At 29.3% G+C, this 23,660-nt stretch overlaps 7 protein-coding genes across 9 annotated transcripts; 3 read left to right on the plus strand and 4 right to left on the minus strand.

Annotated features, from left to right (window-relative positions):
- Nucleotides 1–212: 212 nt before the first annotated feature.
- Nucleotides 213–7,614, minus strand: LOC117205074 (DNA polymerase alpha subunit B). 2 transcript variants are annotated; one of them, XM_033443144.1, is made up of 7 exons: nt 7,312–7,614; nt 6,692–6,911; nt 6,525–6,576; nt 1,787–1,887; nt 910–1,704; nt 624–839; nt 213–561 (listed from the first exon to the last, which is right to left on the minus strand). In XM_033443144.1, exons 1-7 carry the CDS (start codon nt 7,388–7,390, stop codon nt 243–245), a joined length of 1,782 nt encoding a protein of 593 aa, XP_033299035.1. In that variant the 5' UTR covers nt 7,391–7,614; the 3' UTR covers nt 213–242. The 2 variants fall into 2 exon arrangements, with proteins under 2 accessions (XP_033299035.1, XP_033299036.1); XM_033443145.1 differs by lacking the exons at nt 6,525–6,576; nt 6,692–6,911; nt 7,312–7,614 and adding an exon at nt 4,725–5,040.
- Nucleotides 7,615–7,738: 124 nt separating this feature from the next.
- Nucleotides 7,739–10,776, minus strand: LOC117205071 (dipeptidyl peptidase 3). The gene is made up of 4 exons (XM_033443142.1): nt 10,528–10,776; nt 9,982–10,279; nt 8,129–9,893; nt 7,739–8,055 (listed from the first exon to the last, which is right to left on the minus strand). The coding sequence occupies exons 1-4, from the start codon at nt 10,722–10,724 to the stop codon at nt 7,907–7,909; spliced, it is 2,409 nt and encodes an 802-aa protein (XP_033299033.1). The 5' UTR covers nt 10,725–10,776; the 3' UTR covers nt 7,739–7,906.
- A 385-nt stretch (nt 10,777–11,161) lies between these two features.
- LOC117205077 (DNA repair protein RAD51 homolog A-like) lies at nt 11,162–12,842 on the minus strand. Its single transcript, XM_033443155.1, has 3 exons — nt 12,698–12,842; nt 12,337–12,448; nt 11,162–12,214 (listed from the first exon to the last, which is right to left on the minus strand). Exons 2-3 carry the CDS (start codon nt 12,424–12,426, stop codon nt 11,279–11,281), a joined length of 1,026 nt encoding a protein of 341 aa, XP_033299046.1. The 5' UTR covers nt 12,427–12,448; nt 12,698–12,842; the 3' UTR covers nt 11,162–11,278.
- A 14-nt stretch (nt 12,843–12,856) lies between these two features.
- Nucleotides 12,857–19,499, plus strand: LOC117205078 (N-acylneuraminate-9-phosphatase). Its single transcript, XM_033443156.1, is given in 5 exon segments — nt 12,857–12,942; nt 13,011–13,085; nt 13,087–13,234; nt 17,745–18,228; nt 18,401–19,499. Coding segments are annotated over 5 exon segments (966 nt in total). The 5' UTR covers nt 12,857–12,871; the 3' UTR covers nt 18,589–19,499.
- On the plus strand, nt 13,241–17,110 carry LOC117205072 (neurochondrin homolog). Its single transcript, XM_033443143.1, has one exon. It carries the CDS (start codon nt 14,307–14,309, stop codon nt 16,545–16,547), a length of 2,241 nt encoding a protein of 746 aa, XP_033299034.1. The 5' UTR covers nt 13,241–14,306; the 3' UTR covers nt 16,548–17,110.
- Nucleotides 19,500–19,555: 56 nt separating the features above from the next.
- LOC117205038 lies at nt 19,556–22,570 on the minus strand. Of its 2 annotated transcripts, none has more exons than XM_033443080.1 (7): nt 22,466–22,570; nt 21,477–21,800; nt 21,110–21,345; nt 20,693–20,973; nt 20,294–20,585; nt 19,841–20,209; nt 19,556–19,771 (listed from the first exon to the last, which is right to left on the minus strand). In XM_033443080.1, the coding sequence occupies exons 2-7, from the start codon at nt 21,517–21,519 to the stop codon at nt 19,610–19,612; spliced, it is 1,383 nt and encodes a 460-aa protein (XP_033298971.1). In that variant the 5' UTR covers nt 21,520–21,800; nt 22,466–22,570; the 3' UTR covers nt 19,556–19,609. The 2 variants fall into 2 exon arrangements, with proteins under 2 accessions (XP_033298971.1, XP_033298972.1); XM_033443081.1 differs by having other exon boundaries at nt 19,557–19,771; nt 21,693–21,800.
- On the plus strand, nt 22,547–23,651 carry LOC117205039 (solute carrier family 66 member 2). The gene is made up of 4 exons (XM_033443082.1): nt 22,547–22,853; nt 22,933–23,069; nt 23,163–23,379; nt 23,459–23,651. Exons 1-4 carry the CDS (start codon nt 22,660–22,662, stop codon nt 23,649–23,651), a joined length of 741 nt encoding a protein of 246 aa, XP_033298973.1. The 5' UTR covers nt 22,547–22,659.
- The last annotated feature ends 9 nt before the right edge of the window (nt 23,652–23,660 follow it).

Raw genomic sequence — 23,660 nt, forward strand, 5'->3', positions numbered from 1 at the left:
AACTTCAAATTTTATTTAGTTCATTTCCCATATGAGAGAGAAATCATGGTATTACATCGATATAAAACAATATTTATATTTTCACTTCTCTTAAATCAAGGCATGAAAACACAAATTATATACAAATTCTTTTTATTAACATCATACTTTAAATAAAAGACACAAACTTTTTACTTTTGTATTTTAATTATCGTGCCTTACATCGCAACAAGAAAATATAAGAAAAAATGAGAAAAAAGCGATCAGACTTTTACAATCTCACAAGATACTCTATTTGGATCCCATTTTCCATTATTCATTGGCCGTACACATAACTTAGCACATATGTACTTTTGTAATCGCTCCGGATTCAAAACGAGGCATTCATTTAATGGTTTGCAATAATGTCTAACGTCGGAAGGTAAGATCAACACGTGGGGTTGCCGTTCAAAACAAGCGTATTGTTTCCAAAGTCTGGTATCAAGATTCAAGCCAGGAGGAGGAGGATATACAGGGTAGAATGAGGACTGAGACAATACATGCTCGGCCAAACGACCAAGTCTATCCATTCCAGGTGTATTCCTAAAAAAAACTTTTGTTACACTAAAATTTATATTTTATTACCTAGATGTTGATACACTTACGATACTTCTTGTTGTCCAAGATGTCTAAGTACATCAACCGATGTTACTCCTATATGTAAACCGTCTACATTTATTATGCATGGATCTGGCATACTACAAATATTCGTCGTACTTGATCCAAGTTTATTTGTATTTAGAATGAACTCCGGAGTTGGAAAAACCGGATGATGATGCACATCACGATTAGAAGGTACCAATATAATGCGAGTAGATTTCCTAAATTATGAAGAATAGTAATGCTAATTTACATTATTATATTAACATGACCTTATTAACTGAAATATACCCTTGTAAATATTGCAGAATCTTCGTTAAAAGCGTATCAAAAAAATCTTGAAAAGTCTCTTTCAAACTACACTTTTTAATTTCAGGATGTGTATATTCTACGAAAGGTCCAACTAATATTAACATATTAGGTTCGTCTTCTACAACGCGTTCCATAAGATCCCATAAAGGTTGATAATTTAAATTATCAGAAGGTGTAAACGGACCAGCCGCAACGTATATTTTAATATCTTCCGATATTTTGGGTACATCGAATAATGGTGCATATCCCTTAACAAACAATTTATTTACTGTTAAAGTATCCTCAGTAGTGATAATACCCTCAACCGCAACGATCTGACCAGTAAACACTGAGTAATGCTTAATTGCTTTAAGATTCAAATGTAAAATGGGAGCTTGTTTCTGAATTTTAAGCCTTTTAGTACCTTCCAGCATAACAATTTTCCTTCCACTAGGCTTTTCGGCTGTTATAAATAGTCTGCCCCATGTTCTAAACACAACTGGTTTTATAGGCGCTATGTTTCTAATGTAACGTATATTCGAATTAGGAGGTTCAATGGCGTTCCAAGCGTAGCACAATCGCTCCCCAAAACTTTGACAATGCATGGTAAGAATTGCTCCCTGATTGGAAAACATTTCAAACATGTACAATGCACCTTTAGGTATATGAGAATTATCCGCCTTAACGATCGATACATCGTGCTCGTTTTGTTTCTTCCAATTTTGAATGGCGGGGCCAAAAAGTAAAAGGACTTTGCCTCTAACCGTTGTACTGGGTGCACGAATCGGAACATCACTATAACAATTATTGAAATTTACTAAGTGCAGTATCGAATTACACAAACATGTAAGTAAAAATGATTAGATAGTGTGCTTACGATTGTGAGGTATAATTCAACGGTGTGAATGTATGGCTTATTGCTCGTAATTTATTATTGCTTTCTGTCTCAGCTGTTGGACTTCTTGCTCTTTTAGTTTGCTTAAAAAGAAGTAAAACGATATTCTATATAATAGTATAAAATAATCTTTACTACAAGTTAGAAATATATATATTTCATATATTACACACAATATTTTAAGAGTGGAACAGATCACCGTAGACGAGTATGTATCTAGTCACGAAGTAAACCATAACGCGCACCACATTCATACTCGCCTATGGAATTATCTGTTTTACATCGTACTAAGGATTCATAAATGAAAAAAGTTTATAACGATGAAAAATTTTTGAAACGGTTGCGCGTTAATATGGGAAAACTTATTTTATGATTATCAATGAAACGGCGATGTTTGAATCCAAACGTGCTTAATGAGTGTGGATCTAGTCACAATTTGATCTCCTGTGCACTAGACCTTCACTCATTTAGCAAATTTGGAAAAGATGAATTTTTTCGTTTTCGCTTGTTTTCTTTCTCTGCCGCCTTCCTTATTACATCATACGAATCTAATGTTGCGTCCTTCGAACTATCGATATTTAAAAATTGTTTTCTAATTAGCGATTACAGGAGAATGTAAATAAACACAGAAAGAGTAAGATAAACAGTTATTTTAACCGGTAACGTTACAGTGACAAAAAGTGTACAGTTATAGCATGATCTTCGGGAGTCAACATAACGATGAAGGTTAATTGTTATTAACCTGGCCATTCCTGGCACTCTGTTACGTATTGTTTCGATCTAGTTCTGTCCATTTCTTGTACTTTGCGTTCGATACTTTTACATTCAATTAATCTGTTGCTTTCTTTCACAGTAATTGTTCAATTTATCGAATGTTTCTAATTCTTTAGAAACGGTCTATTCTTTTGATCGATCTATGTCTATACAATTTATTTATAAAGCATATTAGAAGATGAAATTTATGCCAATACGCGCAATTCTCTGTAAAAATATCAATAACAGATACGAAATTTGCTTGAACGATACTTGTACCAGATCATGTAAAACTTTGAATCGATCACTGAGCTGTCCTCTTTCCCCCTCTTTTCTGACGAATACATGAAGAGTCTATTTCTCCTTCTACCCCTCTCACCGCAAACTATCCGCCCCTGGCAATCTTTTGCCCCACTATTCACAGAGATACCGTGGGAAATAACATGAAGCTTTTACCAGATACAGTTGTAGCACGCTATAAGAACCGTTGGTATTTCATTCGCTTTTCAATACAAATATCCAACTATTCTTTTCTTTTTTTTTCTATATCATCCGAAATTCTCATTTACTTTATACATATAAGAGAGAATATCGAGAAGTTAGAAATTGGAACAAAGAGAGGAAAGAGATTGCACTGTCAGTTGTTGGTCAATTGCATTTAATTGGTAGATGTAAGCAACTCCCTAAAGAACAGATCTTTGAACCAAGTGCCGTTTAAGGAAGCTAAAATTTTGTTATAATTTACACGCAATTTAATCTTATTAAACCAACAATTTGCTTATTTATACAAATCTTGCAGACTTTTAGACAGGTGGAACGCGATAATAAAAATAATTATGTGCGATACTCCTGATTAAAAATATCTAAAAAAAAAAAAATATTTTATACAGTATATAAGAGGAAAGTGTAAAATTACCAACGATTAGGTGCAACTTCAAAAAACTATCCTATATAAATGCACACGCAGGCGCATGTGAATTTGTATTCATATAAAAATATCATGTACAAGTGTGAGGATATACATTATATACAGAATATTATTTGACAAGAAAGTACATGTAATTCAAACATAAAACATATAAAACTAAATAGTTAATCACATAATACCTTTGTTTAGTAACCCGAGACATTCTTTCGTCAAATATTTGGAAAATATCAAAACACTGAAATGTATATATGAAGAAAGAAGTAGATCTAAAGAAGCATGCGACTGAGTTGAAGCAACAGGTTGTAGCGACGCGACGCTCAGAACTCTCGACCAACGAACGGTCGACGACATTCGCGTGTACGCACACAACGACAATCGATCTTCTTTCTCTTTCTCATATACAGCACTGTTTTTATTACATATAATATATATATATACGCATGTGTATCAATGTGAATAAGGTTATCCGTAAACCTTCCTAATGTTAGCAAATACATTTATCTCGTATTTCTTGTAACGACATCTAATGATAAATTCAATGTGAATAAGCAACCTTTATACGTAACGAACAACTTTCCCGATTCTGTGCAATCAATCTGGCACATTTCGACAATAAATATGGAACTGTATGGTATGAAATGATAGGAAAAGTAAAAAAAATTTGAATAAACAATAACAGCAACAATAACAATAGCAACAGGTCGTTATGACGCGAAACGTTATACGATTGGCGGAATGACTTTCGAGTATGAAATTCACTCAAACCGAATTCCATAATGGCTGACGCTTTACTCGACCATTTCAACATATAATACACACTACACTCGCTCGTATAATACTATTTTGCACAAATTATTTACTATTTCACAACAAAATTTACACACAATTTACAGCTTGCATAAAGACTGTAAAATACACGGTTAACCGGCAAATCACTGAATAATACACTCCGACTCCTCGTGACTTCGCTGACAGGCAAGCGGTAGCGTCTCGATTCGACGCCATCAAGATATCTCACCGTAACGAATAATTTTTTAAAAATATCGACTATAACTGCCTCGTACACAAACAAATCAATTATTTAGCAAACTACAACCCGTAAATTTCAGTACAATTTGAGAACTGAAGCATAAGAATAAACGAAAAATACAACGCTTTGTTCAGAAATTCTGTAAGCGCGCACGCACGCGCGCATCAGGATGATAATGGAGTCTGGGTCCTTGAAAACTGAAATCGTACCCTCTGAAGAAATCTGGTCAGCTTTCTTAGATGGAAGGAGAATCCCTCTCTATACGATATGAGAAGGCACACTATCCTTTTTCTACCAATAAGAATCATTCCAACATTCCCCTCCTTCGAAGAGTGTCCTTTGTGGGAGACTGGGAAAGAAGAGGAGGGGATAATGGCGGCGATCTACCTGGACGATTTTTGTGGCGGGAATTATGGTGCTTCAACAAGATCTTACAACAGCGCTTCAGGACAAGAAACCACCTGCCGGGAAATAGCATCGGAAATTTCACTACTGTTAACATTAAGCATCAATAGTAAGCATAATAAATAACACGATGTTCTGATTTTGCCAATGACAATATTCTAATCTCGTAAGATTTTCTATATTTTTATAAAAAAGAAATATGTTAGAAATAAAATAAAACATTTTAAAGAATAAAACTTAACTGTTGTATAAGTTGCTTAAAATGATACAATAATGTATTAAAACCTTCTAAGATATACCTTGAACTTACATTAACAAAAAAAGCAAAATAATAAAATAAAACAGTAAGTTCATAAAAAGAAAAGTTCTACTTTGAAACAAAAATTTAAGAAGACATTACTGTTATACCTCTAATTTATTTTGCTAATTAAAAAGGAGCAAGATTTTATTAATGTTGATAATAATCAATTTTAAATATGATAAAAATAAAAAAATAGAATAAAGTTTAAACGGTATTCTTCTTATATATTAAAAATTACATATAACCTTCTATGTGTATATGTTAACATAAATTTGAAGTCAAAATTTGCAATCGAGTTAAGCTTACTAATAAGTAAAAAATATGACAGTAACTTAAATCTAAAATTTTGTCTACTTCGTATAACTTTGTAAAGTACAATTCCAAACGTTCTATAAAGAATAAGATCCTCAGGTAGAAACCTTACGTCATTGCTACTATAGACCATAGATCGACCATAAAGAATGTGAGACAGTGTTGCCAAAGCGATGTAAATCATTACACTGCCAAGGTTGAGGTTCAATATAAAATAGATTGTTCTCATATATAATACAACAATTTTTTAGGAAACTATATTTAAAAAATATTTATTACGTGTTGTGTTGCATTAAAAAGATTGGACATTTTTTCGCAACACTTTACAAAACATAACAACATTTACACAACATTATATGCACAGAAGCACTTATGGAAACTACGTTTTAAGATTAGAAAATGTTGTATGTCTTGCAATATAGGACATTCATAACTATAATCTATTAACAAAATTGTTAGACTTCTATTCTAACGACAGTATACGATGTATATTTTCAAACTAAATATTTTTATTAAGAGACAAAATATTTATGAATATTTTTGATTAGAATAAAATAAAATCATTCTAAAATGTAAATAAAATTTTATAACAAAATTTGGTTATATGTAATAATTTTAGACATCTAATTTATAAAGAATACTTCGATAAATCTGGCAACAATGTCGGAAGACCATTACAAGGGTAGAGACCTTCCCTCTTGAAAGAAAGAATAAGGAGAACGAGTAATTTTTGAACTCAAAATAGCCCGCTCAAAATTCGACGAAAAATATTATAAATGTAAAAATAATTATTGATGAAGCATATTAAAACATATTTTCATCCTTTTTTACAATAGACTGTATGTCAAATGTTGCTAACTTTTCTTAATTGGTGAAAATATTTACAAATAATTAGTATTAAGATATATATATATATTATGTGAGATTATATTTACTAAATTTTATGTAACAAAATATGACTAATTAAAAAATGATTAAAATGAAAGCTTACCTTTAATGTAGGGCATTCTCCACTGCTGTATATATCCAAAACATTCTTACCACTATTATATGCAATAAATAGATGTAAGAATAACATTTGAAAATCACATGAACTTAAAGAAGTAAGAATATAAGCGATTGCTAAATTTGTTACTAATAAAACACATGAAAGGATACGTAATTTCTGTATTAGACTGTATATCAATATGTATATTTGATACTACTTGAGTAGGAACGTCTAAAGAACATTTATTGTTTTTTTCTAAATCTTCCTTTTCAAACTTAATAAGATTGTTTATTGTTGGATCAATATCTAAGGAATGTGGAATTGTATATGCTACCCATAATTCTACAAATTTTTCTTCATCTATGTTATAATCATGACATAGCTGAATACCTATTCAAAAAAATTCTTTAAAGATATATTAAATAAAAGTAATATATTAATATATTTTATATAAATGACAAAGAACGAATATAAATATTAAAAATATCTGACAAAATTCTATATATATAAACACATTTTGCTAAGTTACATAAATGTGTACATATTACAATGATATATAGTATAAATATTCCAAAGTGTTGTTATAAAATTTATCAGAATTGTTTAACACATATTTATAAAATATATATAACAGTACAAATAATGCAATCAAATACGAATATATCATCAAATATAGAGAATATGTCTGTCTCGGATCAAATGATGCTTTTAATAAATTACTGATTAGGAAATTCGTATAGGTTAGGAATAAATATCTTGCATTTACACAATAAGTCCATAAGTAACTTACATTTATCGATCACGGATTTATCGGAAATATCACAACCTAAATTAGAAAAGCACAGAATTAACGATTCTTCTGACACCATTTTACTACACAAACTAATATTCTTTAGGCTTTTCCCGCCAATTTAATAAATCAACGTACATGCGTAGTACTCTACAGTACCCAGTAGAGTTAGAATCTATAGTTACGAATGATGAATGGTATATAGTGTAAAGAAAACATACTGTATATTCAAGTATACTAAATGGTATGCAGAATCATAACGCGGTCCGTACAAATTTTTCTCAAGATAAGTAATGTATGAATATGTGATTCGCACGAAATATACAATAAATAATAAAAACAACTTTATGTAGTTTGTATAATTTTACAAATATATTTCATGTTATTAGGATAGTTATATGCATAAATATTGATATTTTCACATGCAAATCTTATTTTATATAAAATTCTTATTCATTAGAGTACTTAAAAACCAATAAACTATTTTTTTCATAATTATATATATGGTTCTTATCCATATATACATATATAAACATTACAGTATACATAATAAAAAAAATATCTTTTCTGGCCAATGTTAGTATTAAGTAGTTGATTAATTGTCCAGTGTAAAATGTTGTTTGTCTTTTTCTGCAAGTTCAATAAGTGTTTGTGAAACATCTGCAGAAGGGAATCTTTCTATCCAAGACTGAATCATTCCAGCAAAATTGGGTTCATAGTTTTTCAATTGTACCTCATTTTCACCTGTACCATGATACATAAATTAATAATATTATAAGAATTTATAGTAAATGTACATAATTGTATGAATACAAACCATTTACAAATGTGTTAGATTGTACAAATATTTTTCGTGGTTCTTTGTGAGCTAAAACTATATCTCTCCAACGTGCCCATGGATGCGGACCTGTTTCGGGTACTTCACTATATTTGTCATACATTTTTTTGGCTTCTTCAATGTCACCTGTACTTTTATAAATTTGCAATTTAGTTAAGAACTCTCCAATCGCTTTTTTACCAACTGTCAAAATTTTCGTTCTGTCAACAGTTAATAATAAATTCTTCCCTGGCTCAGATTCTATAACATTAACAAAATCATTGCCAGCTTCTAAACAAACTCTAAGTAAGACATATCTTGCTTGAGAATGAGCTTGTAGCCACTTCTTAGTAGATGGTTGATACATTTCTAAAGCTTTTGCACAACCAGTCCATAATAAAGATAACCAATTAACATATATTATATCATCAGCCTTAGAATTCTCATGTCCAAATATACTTAGTATATCTTTCTCTAAAGATAAATATAATCCAACTGCTTCTGCCCTGCATTCTTCATAAGAAGATCCCATTGACCCAAACTTTGAATCATATGTTTCACCAGGTAAAAAGAATTTATTTATTGGTTCTCCAGTAAAAGGATTTTTTACTTTTCCCATGTCAAAATTATATAAACCAGATTCTAATTTCCTCAATAATTTACCTGTTCCATGACCAAGAAGTTCATGCAAACCAACTTGTACTTCAAAGCTAGCTACTCTATAATTATTCATTAGAGTTTGATCGTGTTCAGATAAAAATGGCAGTACATCTAATTTCATATTTGCAGGAATTACATTACCCAAAGAAACATTTTTAAATCCTTCTGATTGCCTAATTTCATCATAATTTGGAATATTTATACCTGCAGGGATACCAGATCCTGAGAATGTTAGAACATCCAATGAAGTAAAATCAGGCCTTAGAAATTCATCTTTTTCAAAGTCTCTGGCCCAAGGAAGCTTTGGTATAAATTTTTCTGCATTACTTACTAATGTAGCAAATTTTTTGGACATTTCTTTATTTACCATTGCTACAAATCCTTCAAACTCCCCTCTCTGACCTGCTGGATCTCTATAGGTTTCAATAAAACCAATATAAGTTTCTATAACTGGTCCTTTGTCCTTAATCCACAAACGAGATCCATCTTTATGATCTTGTAAAGATCCTGTCTTGAAATGCTGTATATATTTATTTAACATACTCTTTTCAGTTTCATTTGCAGCATATTCTTTTGCTTTCTGAATATTATCAACAACTGGAATCAAAAGTTTGCTATAGTCTCCTCTTGTAATTTTAAATCTTGCATTTTTAAATACTTCTTCTGACAATGTAATATTAGGATTATCATTGATCTCCACAGAAGCTAATCTGATTTCATATATATCTATGTTTTTGGAACCTTCAGAATCGTTTTGTTTATTTGCTATTTTAAAACATCTGGCATTATAAGATTCTAATCCTTTATTTTGCATAAAATCATTAACTAATTCTGCATCTTTGTCTGTACAATTAGCAGAGAAATAAGTTGTAACCCCTTTTTCACCTAATCCCAAAGATTTTAATTTTCCTTCTGTAGAATATATTATATTTTGAATTTTATTCCAAATTTCTTCAATGTCTTTGGGATTATTTTCATATGCCTTTGAAATTTTTATTATGGCTTCAAATTTATCCTTAGGGAAGTTAGGTATTATTTTGCTGTCACCAAAAGATTTATAATTACCAGCATTTGCAAAGATTCCACAAGAATATACTAAAAATGCCTAAAAGTATAGTATAATTGTACAATTAATGTTAAGAACTACCTTTAAAAATTAAAATTACTATTCCACATATTATATATAAACTTACTGTGAACTCATCTTCACTAACACCAGCATTAAATGCAGAATTTTTCAATTCATTTATTGTTTCAGATAAGAAAATTTTATGTAAAAGGGCAAATAATAATGGTGATTCTGGGGAAGTTTGTACATATACAATAAGACCACCATTCCATGCAGCTTGACTTAAATAATGTGCATATAATTTTTCCTTTTTTGTTAATGCATTAAATGCAGTATCACATTCTAAAGCAATTATTGGTTGGTTATTCGGTAAAGTAAACAAGGAAATATCTTCACTCATTTTTGTAGATAATAATTTCACACTGGAATGCAAAGAAAACAATAGATTTATTGATTACGCTATAGAATTTATATATAAATTTATGTATATATGAAAATAAAACACAATCATTAAGTCAATAAATTCAGAAAACTTTTTTACAATTATAACGTTCTACAGAAATATTAAGAAGGAAATCAAAGAGAAAATTTTGTCCTTTTATACATATATATGCTATATGTATACGTATACATATCTTGTGAAATAAAAGTGACGCTACATATAACCAACCTTGAAACAAAATTATTTCTTAAAAGCTTAAGGTTTTTATCCGTATTTAGAATTATAAATCCTACTCTTCTTTCCTTAATACTAATGTTAAATGAAAAAAACCGTAGAAAATATTTAAGCACGGTTTGTGAAACAATCTTCTGTCGATAAAATGGCCACATCTGCAATATATTTCTTTCGCGGTGCAATTTAAACATTGCAATTTATGTAAAAGCAACTAACTATTTTTTTATATCAATATACACAATTGAACTATTTATTATTAAAGAGTTGTCTGCTAAGTATTAATTTATTATATATATTTCCTAATGTAAAAACGATTACCAAAATTTCCTAGATAATCTAGTTCTTATATTCACTAAAAGTTTGCCGCTTATTGAGATAGGTCGCAAACAACTTCTTGAAATTTTCAAATATATAATTTATTCTTTTTACAATGTACATATTTACTTAAAAAAATATAAACAAATTAAATTACTACTATATACTTGATGTTACTTTATACATTTAGTACTTTCTGTCTTATTTTATGCATTTGATATTTTTTATTACATTTATTAGATCATATGTTGCTCAATAATCATATAACAATATTTTCTACTTATTCAATATTTTTGTATAATAAAACAAATTATATATCCTTAAAGAGTGTCATTAATTAAATAAAAATACTATCTTATATTTTCTGGAAAACACATCTTAGAGTAATTTCTTTTATAAACATAAGTATTTAAAGGAGAAAAATATAGTATTATTCTTTGACATCACCAATACCATCTGCATTTATTGCAAACATTGCTTCACTCTCAGGCAAACAGGGTGAATCATAGATTTTACATATTCTAGTTTCACCTCTACCCTTACGTAAATATAATCTTGTAGTACTTGCATGAGCTAAAATATGACCACCAATAGGCTTTTTTTGGTCGCCACCAAACATACTAGCTGCACCATCAACTTGTGCCACAACTTGATTGGTTATAACAACAGCAACACCATGTTCATCCGCTAATCTGAGCAACATTCTGAGAAATCTACCTAAATGCATTTGTCTAGCAGCTAATTCTCCCCTTCCAGAGTATTCAGTTCTATATAAACCGGTTGCACTATCTACTATCAATAATGCATATCTAGATTCTGTCATCATAGCACTAGCTTGAATTAGTAATTGAGTTTGATGATCTGTATTATAAGCTCTAGCACATGCCACATTATCTAATACAGAATCCCCTGCTATCTTATATCTTTCAGCAACAGCAATTAATCTTTCGGGTCTAAAAGTTCCTTCTGTATCTATGTAAAGACATTTTCCTTCTGCACCACCCATATCTATCGGTAATTGACAATTCACAGCAAGCGTATGACATAATTGAGTCTTTCCTGATCTAAATTCTCCAAATATTTCTGTAATAGAACCCGTTTCGATACCACCGCCTAATAGTCTGTCCAATTCACTGGAACCAGTTGTTACAAAAACAATATTGGAACGAGTTTGATGAATTTCAGTAGCACTCTTAAATCCCATTACAACAAGTTTGGAAGCTTCTTGCAAAATTTTATCTGCTTTAGCTTCACTGATACCTTTGATAGCAATTAAGCACTTTTTTGGAGCATAGGCTACAGCTTCCACAGTATAGTAGCCAGCTTCTTCCAGCTTTTTTACATCTCCTGCTGTTATACCATTTCCCTGAACAAATAACACAGTTATTAAATATTAAATTTAATTTTATAAATGATATAAATTATTTCATACAAACATTAAAAAAAACGAGGGAAAAGAATATGATACAGGTTAAAGAATCAACGTACTTCCAGGGTTTTTATTAATTTTGCTTGTGGATTATATTCTTCAAATTCTTCATCTCCTTGAAGAGTAGCTGTGTCTGCCATAGCTGTCATTTTTTAATAAGATATAATATACCTGAAAAATCGAAAAACAAGTGTTAACTTTGGCGCCATCAATATTACAGTGTCTTTAAATTACACGATTTGCATTATTTATCATTGCTTTTTATTTATATAAATAACGTAATATTTAGCACTAAAATTATAATATGTTGTTGTATAAAATATATAATTTATAATAACTTATCCGTAATTTTGTTTATACTAAATTCAACTTATTCAATATCTTCAATATCGTATTTAACAATTGTGTTAGTATCGATACCTGTTATTTGAAATAAATATATTAATAATTATGTAAAAAGAAATAAATGAATGAAAACAAGAAAACTTTTATTTATTATTAACTCTAAATCTGTAGAATTATGTACACAAATATAAATACACATAAAAGCTAGATCACGCATTTATCGACGATCAATATCAATTTCTATTAAAGATGTCTCTTCATTCGAGAAGAAATCAAGAAAGAGGAAAAGGTCAGGACAGGACAAGAACGAAAGGCATCAGGTCGAGACAAGACAGATATATTCTGTTCTGACATCTGACCATTAAAATAATTGTATATTTATCCTTAGAGTGTTTTCAGAAGGAGACCGTTATATGAACATTATATGTTTTTATGCGCGACTCTTCATTGAAACATCGTTGAATTAACAACAGATTTACTTTTCCAATGACAATGGCGACTTTGCATGAGAAGCATTTTTGTTCATCCAATGTATCTATAAGCGCTGTGTTCTTTGATCTGGACAATACTCTCATCGAGACTAGAAAGGGCGACAATCAAACATGTCGAAAGGTATGCTAAAATATTTGAAATTATATTGATATTAAAAGCCGTATGCGTGTATATAAACGGTCAGTATTGGTTAAAATACTGGAAATACATATGTGTGTGTATGTCTTTCTTAGAGAGTGCGCGAAAACTGTAGTTAATCTTTCTCTCGAAATTAAATGAAAAGTCGCTCATATTGCTAATTTACTTATAATTTTATACATATTTTTTTTGCTTTTATGTGGTACTTCTTTTACTGTTTCAAAAAAAAAGTATCTCGTAGTAATTACATTTACATTTACGTTTAATCTTTCAATTCCGTTTGGATACGAAGATGGTACGAAAATAGAAGCTTCTGTGTAATACGAGCTGACTCCCTGATATAGTGCTTTCTCTCGGACGGTTATTTTCGACCGATCCTACTGCACTGTCCAGACACTCAACAGAACGTAGAAAAAGCGTGTAAGCACGTTACTGAAGATATTCACGATTCACGATCTTAAGATACCAGTTAATTGTACTATTACATTCACATGCTATATCATGTGGAGAAGGTTATGGTAGAATGGTAGAATTATGTGTACATTCAAAATTCTTTTCCAATGAAATTTTGTAAAATGTGGTTATTCTAAACAGCTTTTTATGTTATTTTCTTTAATACAAAACTTAACATAAGCAGTTAATATATCATATTTCTACAGTAAAATAAAACAATTCTTTGAAGGACGCTGCTAACCTTGTATTGAAAATAATTCATATTTTAATGTTAATGTACACATGTTTGTGGAATTAATGTTTGTGATAGTACAACTTTATTTCTGTCTGACTAAGTGAGTGTGTCAAAGGGCAAGGCTAGTTTTAAGGGGCTTGATCTGGGAGTACTGCCAGTTGGCTTTTAGCTGTGACATGTGAAAGATGCAAATCTCAGTGAATCTTTGTTAAATACTACTGAGTAAATATCAAAATTCTGGAATTGTTTGTGAATTGCATCTAGAAGTTTGTCATCGTACGAGAAAAAATAAAAATAGAAAAATACTTGTAGATTATAAAAATAGATATTTTTTTTCTTTAAATTATAACAACATAAACTACAGCCATGAGTATTTCAAAGAACGTGAAAAAATATGAAACTATTTTGAAGTCTGTTGAAACTGATTCAGAAAAATTTGCTGCGTTATTTATGATAACAAAATTGGTGGATAGCAAAGATTGTACAGTAGCAGAAAAAAAAGTGTTATTTGAAGCTATTGGAAAAAAATTTTTAGCGAAATTATTATCTACAGAAGTAGTTCCTGTGGATTGTCCTCCACAAGTATATAAGTCTGTAGCATTGTCTATACTTTCTGCATTCTGTGGAGAATCAGAATTAGCTTCTCATCCTGACATGATTACTCATATACCTGCATTACTTGAAATTATATCGCAAGCCGATGAAGATGCAGATGATAATATGTTAATTATTGTTAGTGAAGCATATACCTGTCTGCAAAATATTGCACAATATTCTCCTGGGCAACAAGTTTTACTTGAACAGAAAGCAATTACAAAAATGTGTGATATTTATTCAGAAAAAAGCTTTCAGACAGACCAAGCTTTGAACATTTTAGTTACTTTAGTTCAGAGATTTGGTCCAGAAGCATGGGATGCAACAGATACTGCACCTTTCCATGTTATTATAAATAAGATTGCATTAGATTTTGAAACAGATCATACAGAAAGAAAATTTCAGTTATGTACAATTTTGCAAGCTTTACTAATGTCCTGCAGAAAAAACATAATTAGTGAAACTGCTAAAGAAGAATCTTGGCCTTCTAGCATTCACAAGGCTTTATCTGATATTCTTGGATCAAAGATAGGCAAAAATCAACGCGATCCAGCACTAAAACTTGCTTCTGTCATGCTAGATTTATTGGGAGCAGAATGGACTTTATTAGATAAAGAAAAACCAAAAGTATTTTTATTATTATTAATTCAATTGGCATCTATAGAAGTTAGAATGCAAGTGGAAGGAAAACAATTAAAAACTATAATGGCAAATGCAGACTTAGTTACATCTTGTTTTATTATTATTGAAATTTCTCTTGGATATATTACTAATGATCAATTGGACCTAGACCAAAAAGAAAAACAGTCATTATATACTGTTTTAAAGGGAGCCTTCGCTGCAATTATAGGTTTACTTACAGCAGTATCTAAGATGAAAGAAATAACAGATGTCAAAGAAAAAATATTTATTTGTGCTGTGGTAAGAGTATTAGCAGCATGGCTTGCTCAGGAAACAACAGCTATGCGTTCTCAAGTTTATGCAGTTTTACCATATGTATTAACAGTAGCCAATGACACATTTTATGCACACAGAAATAGAAAATTGTCAGAGAAGGCTAAAGCAAATGCTAAAATTAAAAGCGATGAAGCAACATCATCTGGAGAACTAGTTACTCATGATCCTTTAAGTGAAATTGATTTATTGAGACTTTTATTACCAGCATTGTGTTATTTAGCTGTAGAAGAAGACGCTAGAAAAATTTTAATTAAACACAAACAAGAGGAAGTCCTGTTTGAATGTTTATCTTACCATTGGACAATTGTTCATCATAAAAAGCCACCAATACCAAAATCAGAAAGATTAAAAGCATTGAAAGAACCAGAAAAAGAAGAAGATTTAGACCTTCATGTATCAGAAGCAATCAAAGATTCAAGGGTGGCCATGGTCTCTGTGTGCAATGTTTTAATGAACATTACTGTATTAGAGGCAAAATTAGTGGAAGAATCACCAACATTTATTTCTTTATTAAAATTTATTTTCAATAATCTCCCAGAACTTAAACAAATTCCTGAAAATCTAGTATTGCACGGTCATCTTGCAGTTTTGGGATTGCTGTTATTGAAGCAACAGGCAACACGTGTCAAGAAAAATGATTTTTCTATATGTCGATATATTCAGGCTACTATAAGATTTTTGTGGGATGCATATATAATTGATGAAAGCAATGATCCCACTGAACTTGTTGTTGCTATGTCATATAAAGAGCGATGGATGGAACTTATGGAACTATGGTTTCTTGGAATGCAAACAATGGCTGGGGTGTTACAAGTTATACCTTGGCTTTCACAATTTACTCTTGAGTCAGGTTGGGCAGAAGAAATTATTGAGATTCTCAAGAAAATAAAAATAGGAAGTCTTCAGCCAAATGTAAAGTTTGCTTTTGAAGATCTTTTGTGCCATTTAGTTAAAGCAGATGAAAATGTTGCTTCTGTTTTGAAGAAATGTGGGGCTTTAACAGTATGCAGAAATCATCGTATGATGGAGCTGGGAAAACATCTTTTTGGAGATTAAAAACAATCCAAAAATTTATATCGATATTTTATTATCATGTTTTAAATGAAAGTACTATATATCTGTACATTGATAGAATAGCCAAGATACTTAATCCATTCTTATGTTGTTAAGTAATATGTTTGTTTGTGTATACGTATTACACATGTTTCCTTTTTTATATTACGCTATATTGCATATGAAAGAAACTATTAATAACTCTTATTTCATCAAAATAACACTCATATTTTGATTTAGTGATTCAGTTTAGCTAAAATTTTGTAAACCTGTATACAATCACAGATCAGATATAAATGTAATCATGTCTGAAAATAGCTTTCTGGCAAGCAAAAGAGCTACTAAATGTTTGTATGAGTTAAATAGATTTAGAAATTTAAATATTGAAATATATATTAGAAAAAACTATTTTTACATTTTATATTAATTTATAAAATATTAGAAAATTTGTATAAGTTAAATTTGGAATTAATACAGTTTGTGAATGTATATATGAAAAATTGCTTATGTATAACAAATGGCTTTGTAAAATAATAAATGGTCTTTCTACTAAAGAAATTGTTTTTAAAAGTATTTTATCTTTTAAATTATTCCCTACTTTAATATTAGAAAATTACGTTAGATAAACTTTTCAATCATGTGAGAATTATCCCTTATATTGCATTTAATACATGGCATAAAATCTGCAAAAATAGGTATAAATGTTAACATCCAACAACCATTTGAGTAAAGTTTTTAGGGTTGGAGTAATATAAATTTGTTGTTGGCACAACTGATTTTGTTGTGATTACAGCAACGACCGCGGGTGCCACTTCGAGTGTCCACTAATCGGCTCGAGTATTTCAATGAATCAATGCATTTTCTAGGTAATCATCAAAAACTGAATTAAGTGACCTAAGTTCCTAACTGATCGTTTGTATCCTTTCTCCCAAGAGCTTGGTTCAGCCATCAAAATCCACATTCAATGAATGGTTATTTTTCACTTTCAATATGTCAATTATTCCTTATAAAATCTATTTTTCACATTTATCATTTTTCCCAGTTATCAAAACATACTATAGATCATGTTGAATGTGGAAATCATTCATTTTCCTTTAGTGCGTACTTTATATTTTGTTCATTATTTTATAATATTGCTTGATTTATGTATTATAAAGTGAAAAAAATGTCTAATAGGTGGTATTCTAACTTTATCTGCAGTTGGCTGAGGAACTAACACAAGAATATGGTATTCCTGAAGATATATCTGTGAAGATTACAACAACATATTTGAAGCTCTTTAGAAAATGTCCTGATAATGTAATTCACACCTTGGATGTTTGGCGTATAACTTTATGGAGTAGAGCACTCGGAGAAAAGTACTCATATCTAGCAAAAAAAATTTACGAGCGATGGTTATGTCTACGATATTATTATTTGGCTCTGTCGTCAGATATAGTTTCTATGCTGCATCAATTGAGGTTAAAATACCTCTTAGGTTTGATTACAAATGGTCCATCTAATGCACAATGGGAAAAAATACGAAAACTTTCACTAGAACAATATTTCGATATAATTCTTGTATCAGGAGATTTACCATGGGAAAAACCCAAAAGGGAAATATTTCGAAAAGCATACCGATTTTTAAATGTTAAACCAGATAGTTGTGTAATGGTTGGTGACAAACTGGAAACTGATATCCTGGGTACTACATTATTGTCATATTTTATTTATCACGCGCATTAATTATTTACGAATTATTAGAAAATATTACATTCAAATATTGTAGAATAATCTTATTTGAAAATGTTATTTCAATCAATTAACATTATAAAGAAAATGATGCAGTTTAAAAGATTATTATTTTCCATATATAGGTGGAATAGAAGCAGGTCTAGGGTGTACAATTTGGATTCCAACATTGGATAAACCACCCTTATTAAGGGGAGATCCACAACCAGATTTTACTATAAGGCATGTCACAGATCTCTTAAGTATTTTAAACAGAAGTCCTGATGCACCAGAACTTGAAGATTCTTCTTCAAATGCGTCAGATGGTAGTTGATAAAAGGAGAGATTATTACTTCAAACTTTCCCAAATATTATAGCTGATCAGAGGTCACATTTTTATATAGAGAACTTGCTAATTATTTTCTCATAGTTAAGTAAATATTATTATTGTAACTATTATTATAGCATGCTTTAAAAGTGTCTTAAATGGCTCCTATATTATTTTTATCTTCATATTGAATAGAAAAAAATGAAATTGTTATTGAACTACAACATGATGATAGTGTTACTGCATTGAATTTCAAAAAGATATCATTTAAGTATATTTATTATAGATCTCTCTCTTACTAAGTTTTTAAATTGAGAATGAATTTTATATCATTTATATGAGATAAAAATTATATTTTTTAACTGAAAGAGTATTCTTAATTGAGAATTGTGTAATTGTTTTTAAATTTACTTGCTAGGTATATTACCTAATTTTATAATAAATTTTGGTTTTTACAGACAAGTTTTAGATAACGTTATAAATTGTTTATATATATGTAAATTTATTATAAGTAAGCACAAAGTAATTTGTATACAAAGTACAAATGAACATTTATATCCATATATTAATAAAAAAAATTTAATAGGAGTAATGATAAATAATTTTTATAATTTTATAGCCAATGTACAATGTATGCATTAAATATAATGATTGTAAAAATGTATAAACATATGTTTATAATTATGAGATATATACATGGAATATGTGAAGAGTAAATACCACGAACAAATTTGATACACACACATATATTGTAACTATATAATATGTACATCTGTAACATATATTTTTCCATTATATATTTTATTTTGTGTTAAAATAATACGAACAGAAATGTTGAAGAAAGTTTTAAAAAACTGATAAAATGATAAATTGAAATGTAATACTTATTTTTAGTAATAAAAGAAAAAATAACAATATTAATCTTTTTTTCCTGATTGTAAAACGAATATTGTTATATTTACATATTGAATATATTTTATGAATTTTTACTTATTTTAATAGTTCAGCATTATATGACTATTATTTTTTACGTTTGTATATCTTTATGTCCTTCTGTTACAAAATCATCAGTCACAGAACTTTTATCCTGTTCATCTACTTTGTTTAAATCATAAGATTCTGTTAAATTGGTATCAAATTGATCGCTTTCTTCCATTCCATATTCATTGTTTGGTTTTATCATTTGGTTCTAAAAAAATATTATGTTAATAAGGCAATATATGTAAATTACATATTACATTTAATCTGTTGAACAAACCAATGATTTGCTTTTAAAAAAAAGTTTTCTACAAATTTTTCGAGCTTTTTCGGGATTGATATCAGCTTCTATTAGTGACGTTAGAACATCTTTCTCAGTTATATGTAATTCGGGATTAGCATCAATCAATATGACCGATTTACTTTTAGCGCTTAGTGCATCACGCCTGATTTCGTCTAGTTTCTGATACCACATTAATTTTTTAAGTACTCTATCTTCATTTAGACCTCTTGCAGGCATCAGTGGTCGAATTTCAGAAATATTTAATAATTGCTGAGCATATACAAGATCTTCTAATTCTTCTCCCTCTGAATTATCCGATATATTTAAAGCAAGTTTTAATTGATAAATCTCGTACAACATTCGCTTCTATTTAGAAACACAAAGTTTGTCATTTTATGCATTTAACATTATTTTATAAACTTAAGCGATAGTAAGTGATATTATTCTGACCGTGTCTAGAATTGTTTTGTTTTCTTCAGTGTGTTTCTTAAATACTTCTTGTAGCTCTTCATCAGTATACAAACCATTGAGTATTATTTCATGTGTAATATCGTACATAAATTTTGCGTATTTCGCTTCTTCATCCTTTATATGTGCTTTTTGATCAATGAAGTCAGTACATAGTTGAGCGGTTTCATAATTTCTATGATTTCTTGATGTGCTATCTTCTGATGGAAGATGATTGATGTTTTGTGATAAATAATCACAAGTAGATTTATAATACATCGAATTTTTTTCTATTCTATATATATTTTTACGGTAACAAATAATTTATCAATAACAAATACCTATAATTTTAGTCAATTTAAATAACGAAGCAAATGTTTCTATTGCAAAATTTTATCTCACCTATCTTGAAATTTTAATGCAGTTTCCACACTTGTAGAATTAAAAATCTTTCTACAACTATTACTTGATTGTGAATAAGACTGTTCTCTTATATTTTTACTATTTGATGTAACTGGCTCCGAACTACCTGTTTTAAATATTGATGAACTTGGACAAACTACATGACTGTGAGATTTTGGTCGTGAACAGATCTCATTATAATCGGATAAAGGATTAGTAAAGTACTTCCGAGCTTCACACTGGCAGAAATACTTTGAGTCATAGTTCATTCTTAAAAAATCCTGTTAATTAATCATTAAAGGATAATTTGAATCTATAATTTATAATTTTTGAATTGAGTAATTTATAATTTCATTCCTATGTTACATTTCCTGCAAACTTCTCAGTAATCAGAAATGAGTTATATGAATAATTTACCATTGGATGATATGAGACATCATACGTCAATTTATCAATTACGTTATTTGTAATTTCAGTTTTTACAAATTGTGGTTTCCAATCTGTTTGTTTGCACATTTGTTTTTTTTTACGTATATAGCTTCTGTTTCTAGCATCAACGACACATTTTGCCAGTAAAATGCGTCGTAAGTGCGCGCTCATAGAGTTATATGCTGTTAATTGTTCATAATAATTTTGTCCATTTTGATTGTATGCTACATGCAATATAAATTTACGGGTTAAAAAAGAATTTTGTAAAATATATATCCTCCCAAATAATATAAAACATCGATATTTCGATCAAATTGGAAAATATGGAACAATGAAAAAAATACATTTTTCATACCAGTGCTTTTAAGATTAACTTCACTCTTATTGCATCTTGTCATTTCTTCAAAACTATAATATTATTACTTGTCTATTTTGAATCTTATTTCTAACTTGATGTACTAATTTAAAAAATAGTTAAAAGATGCTAAACAATTAATAAAACAACACTAACAAAAATTTATACCTTACTAATTACACATAAAATACTGTGAGGTACGTAACATATACATACAAGTTTAAAGTTGTTACTGTATGGTTACCAAGCAACAATATAATTCTTTACTTCGTACTAGATATGACTACAAAGTTTATCTCATATAAATTATGTAACAATTTATGCCTGAAACAGTTTAATTATTTATTTAATATTCCGACATAACATTATAAGTTACATTTGTTGTAAATATATACATATATGTATTCATTAATCTATATTACGTACTCATATTTTATACAATATATATACATATAAAATTAATGATAATTAAGTTCTGAACTTAAACATTGAAAAAAGGAAATTAATCATAAACAAGATACAATCTTCTTAAAATGCAGAGTTTTAATTATTATAAATAATAAACAGAATTTACAATTATTTCAGTAGTAAATGAATTACACTTAGTTTACAGTCTTTTTAATGTTATTGCTTAGAATTCTACAACGGTAAGAGTCACATACGATCCTGAATTCCGCGGAATCAATCGATGTTGCTGCACATGTTAATTTATGATCGCACTATATTTCTATAAAGATACCTAACGTATTTTGTCTGTGACTATATTTTGTTTATGATTGAATAACTTGAATTTATGTTTGTATCACAATTCTGTTATCTACAGCAGATAACTAAACTTTATATCAATTTTTTAATTTATTAATGTTTATAACCATAATAATACATTTTATATATGTATCTAGGTATGTACATGGATTTATCAATATCTTTAATTTTAGTAAAAATAAATACTGTGTAGAAGTCATAACGGTAAGTATGTAAGTACTTACATATTTCATTCTTTAAGTAGTATGTGTTTATGTATGTGACTTATCATTTCTTTTGCTATCGCAGGTTTATTTGATTTGAATGATTCGTAGCAGATATGATATGATGTCCAAAAAGATTGGAGTCATAACCTAAAATTAGGCGTGTGCCAAGAATCGTAGATAGTAAAATATGCAAATAAAAAAAAGTTATTACAATGTATAATGTCTATGAGCAATTATCCATTAAAGATATAGCAAACTGGATCGCCTCTGGAGCAATAATATTTGGTGGTATTATTCCCTATGTGCCACAATATAGAGAAATTAAAAGAAGGGATAGTGCGGAAGGGTTCTCCCTTTATGTATGCTTTACACTTTTAATAGCTAATACATTACGTATTTTCTTTTGGTTTGTACATTTACTTAATATAAAAATTTGTGGTTGTGTTGTATCAATTCATACTAATACAGGTCTGTATCTTTTAAAGGTTTGGGAAACATTATGAAATACCTCTCTTATTACAAAGTATATGCATGATTGTTACTATGTTTATAATGATTAAACTGTGTATAAATGTACAAAGCAGAAATCAAGTAATAAAAGTTAGAGAACGTGTATTTTCAGGTATGTTAAGTACAGAGAAAAGAAAATAAATTTTTAACATACACAATAATGTATTTTCAAATTATAACTCATGTTAAATCTTAATTTAAACAGATTTTGATGCAAATTTTTTTTGGAAGTGGACAGATTTTCAATCTTACTTAGACTTTATGCTATTATTTGCTGTATTAATAGGAATTCTAACATATTTATTAGTGGATGTACCAATATTTGTTGAAACCATAGGATTACTTGCAGTATTAACAGAGGCTATGCTTGGAATACCACAATTTTTGCGTAATTTTTTTAATAAATCAACTAATGGAATGAGGTATAAAATTATAATTTAATAACAAGATGCGATACCTGAATAACATTCATAAAGTAAATAATTTTTCTGTTAATTTCAGTATTGTTATGGTTGCAATGTGGACATTAGGTGATGCATTTAAAACATGTTATTTTGTTATAAGAGAAGCTCCAATACAATTTGAAGTTTGTGGTACTCTTCAAGTTATAATTGATATTGCAATTTTAACACAGGTATATATTTATCAAAATAAAACAACAATACATACAAGAGTTCCAGTTCGAGTTGACTAAGTCTGATAC

This window comes from Bombus bifarius, unplaced genomic scaffold (assembly GCF_011952205.1).
Source record: "Bombus bifarius isolate JDL3187 unplaced genomic scaffold, Bbif_JDL3187 scf7180000007986, whole genome shotgun sequence".
Classification (NCBI taxonomy): Eukaryota; Metazoa; Arthropoda; class Insecta; order Hymenoptera; family Apidae; genus Bombus; species Bombus bifarius.

Excerpts from the sequence above, each read along its gene's own strand:
- LOC117205039 (XM_033443082.1), top strand. The coding sequence starts at position 22,660 with ATGTATAATGTCTATGAGCAATTATCCATTAAAGATATAGCAAACTGG. Across the intron at positions 22,854-22,932 it reads ACATTACGTATTTTCTTTTG|GTTTGGGAAACATTATGAAA; the intron begins GTTTGTACATTT and ends TATCTTTTAAAG. Across the intron at positions 23,380-23,458 it reads AAATCAACTAATGGAATGAG|TATTGTTATGGTTGCAATGT; the intron begins GTATAAAATTAT and ends TGTTAATTTCAG.
- LOC117205038 (XM_033443080.1), bottom strand. The coding sequence starts at position 21,519 with ATGACAAGATGCAATAAGAGTGAAGTTAATCTTAAAAGCACTG. Across the intron at positions 21,346-21,476 it reads AGTTAATCTTAAAAGCACTG|CATACAATCAAAATGGACAA; the intron begins GTATGAAAAATG and ends TATTGCATGTAG. Across the intron at positions 19,772-19,840 it reads TTTTTAAAAGCAAATCATTG|AACCAAATGATAAAACCAAA; the intron begins GTTTGTTCAACA and ends ATATTTTTTTAG.
- LOC117205077 (XM_033443155.1), bottom strand. The coding sequence starts at position 12,426 with ATGACAGCTATGGCAGACACAGCTACTCTTCAAGGAGATGAAGAATTT. Across the intron at positions 12,215-12,336 it reads AATTAATAAAAACCCTGGAA|GGAAATGGTATAACAGCAGG; the intron begins GTACGTTGATTC and ends TTATTTGTTCAG.
- LOC117205072 (XM_033443143.1), top strand. The coding sequence starts at position 14,307 with ATGAGTATTTCAAAGAACGTGAAAAAATATGAAACTATTTTGAAGTCT.
- LOC117205071 (XM_033443142.1), bottom strand. The coding sequence starts at position 10,724 with ATGTTTAAATTGCACCGCGAAAGAAATATATTGCAGATGTGGCCATTT. Across the intron at positions 10,280-10,527 it reads AGAAATAATTTTGTTTCAAG|TGTGAAATTATTATCTACAA; the intron begins GTTGGTTATATG and ends TTTGCATTCCAG. Across the intron at positions 8,056-8,128 it reads ATCTAACACATTTGTAAATG|GTGAAAATGAGGTACAATTG; the intron begins GTTTGTATTCAT and ends ATCATGGTACAG.
- LOC117205074 (XM_033443144.1), bottom strand. The coding sequence starts at position 7,390 with ATGGTGTCAGAAGAATCGTTAATTCTGTGCTTTTCTAATTTAGGTTGT. Across the intron at positions 6,577-6,691 it reads CAGTCTAATACAGAAATTAC|TGGTAAGAATGTTTTGGATA; the intron begins GTATCCTTTCAT and ends TGCATATAATAG. Across the intron at positions 1,705-1,786 it reads TTGAATTATACCTCACAATC|TGATGTTCCGATTCGTGCAC; the intron begins GTAAGCACACTA and ends TAATTGTTATAG.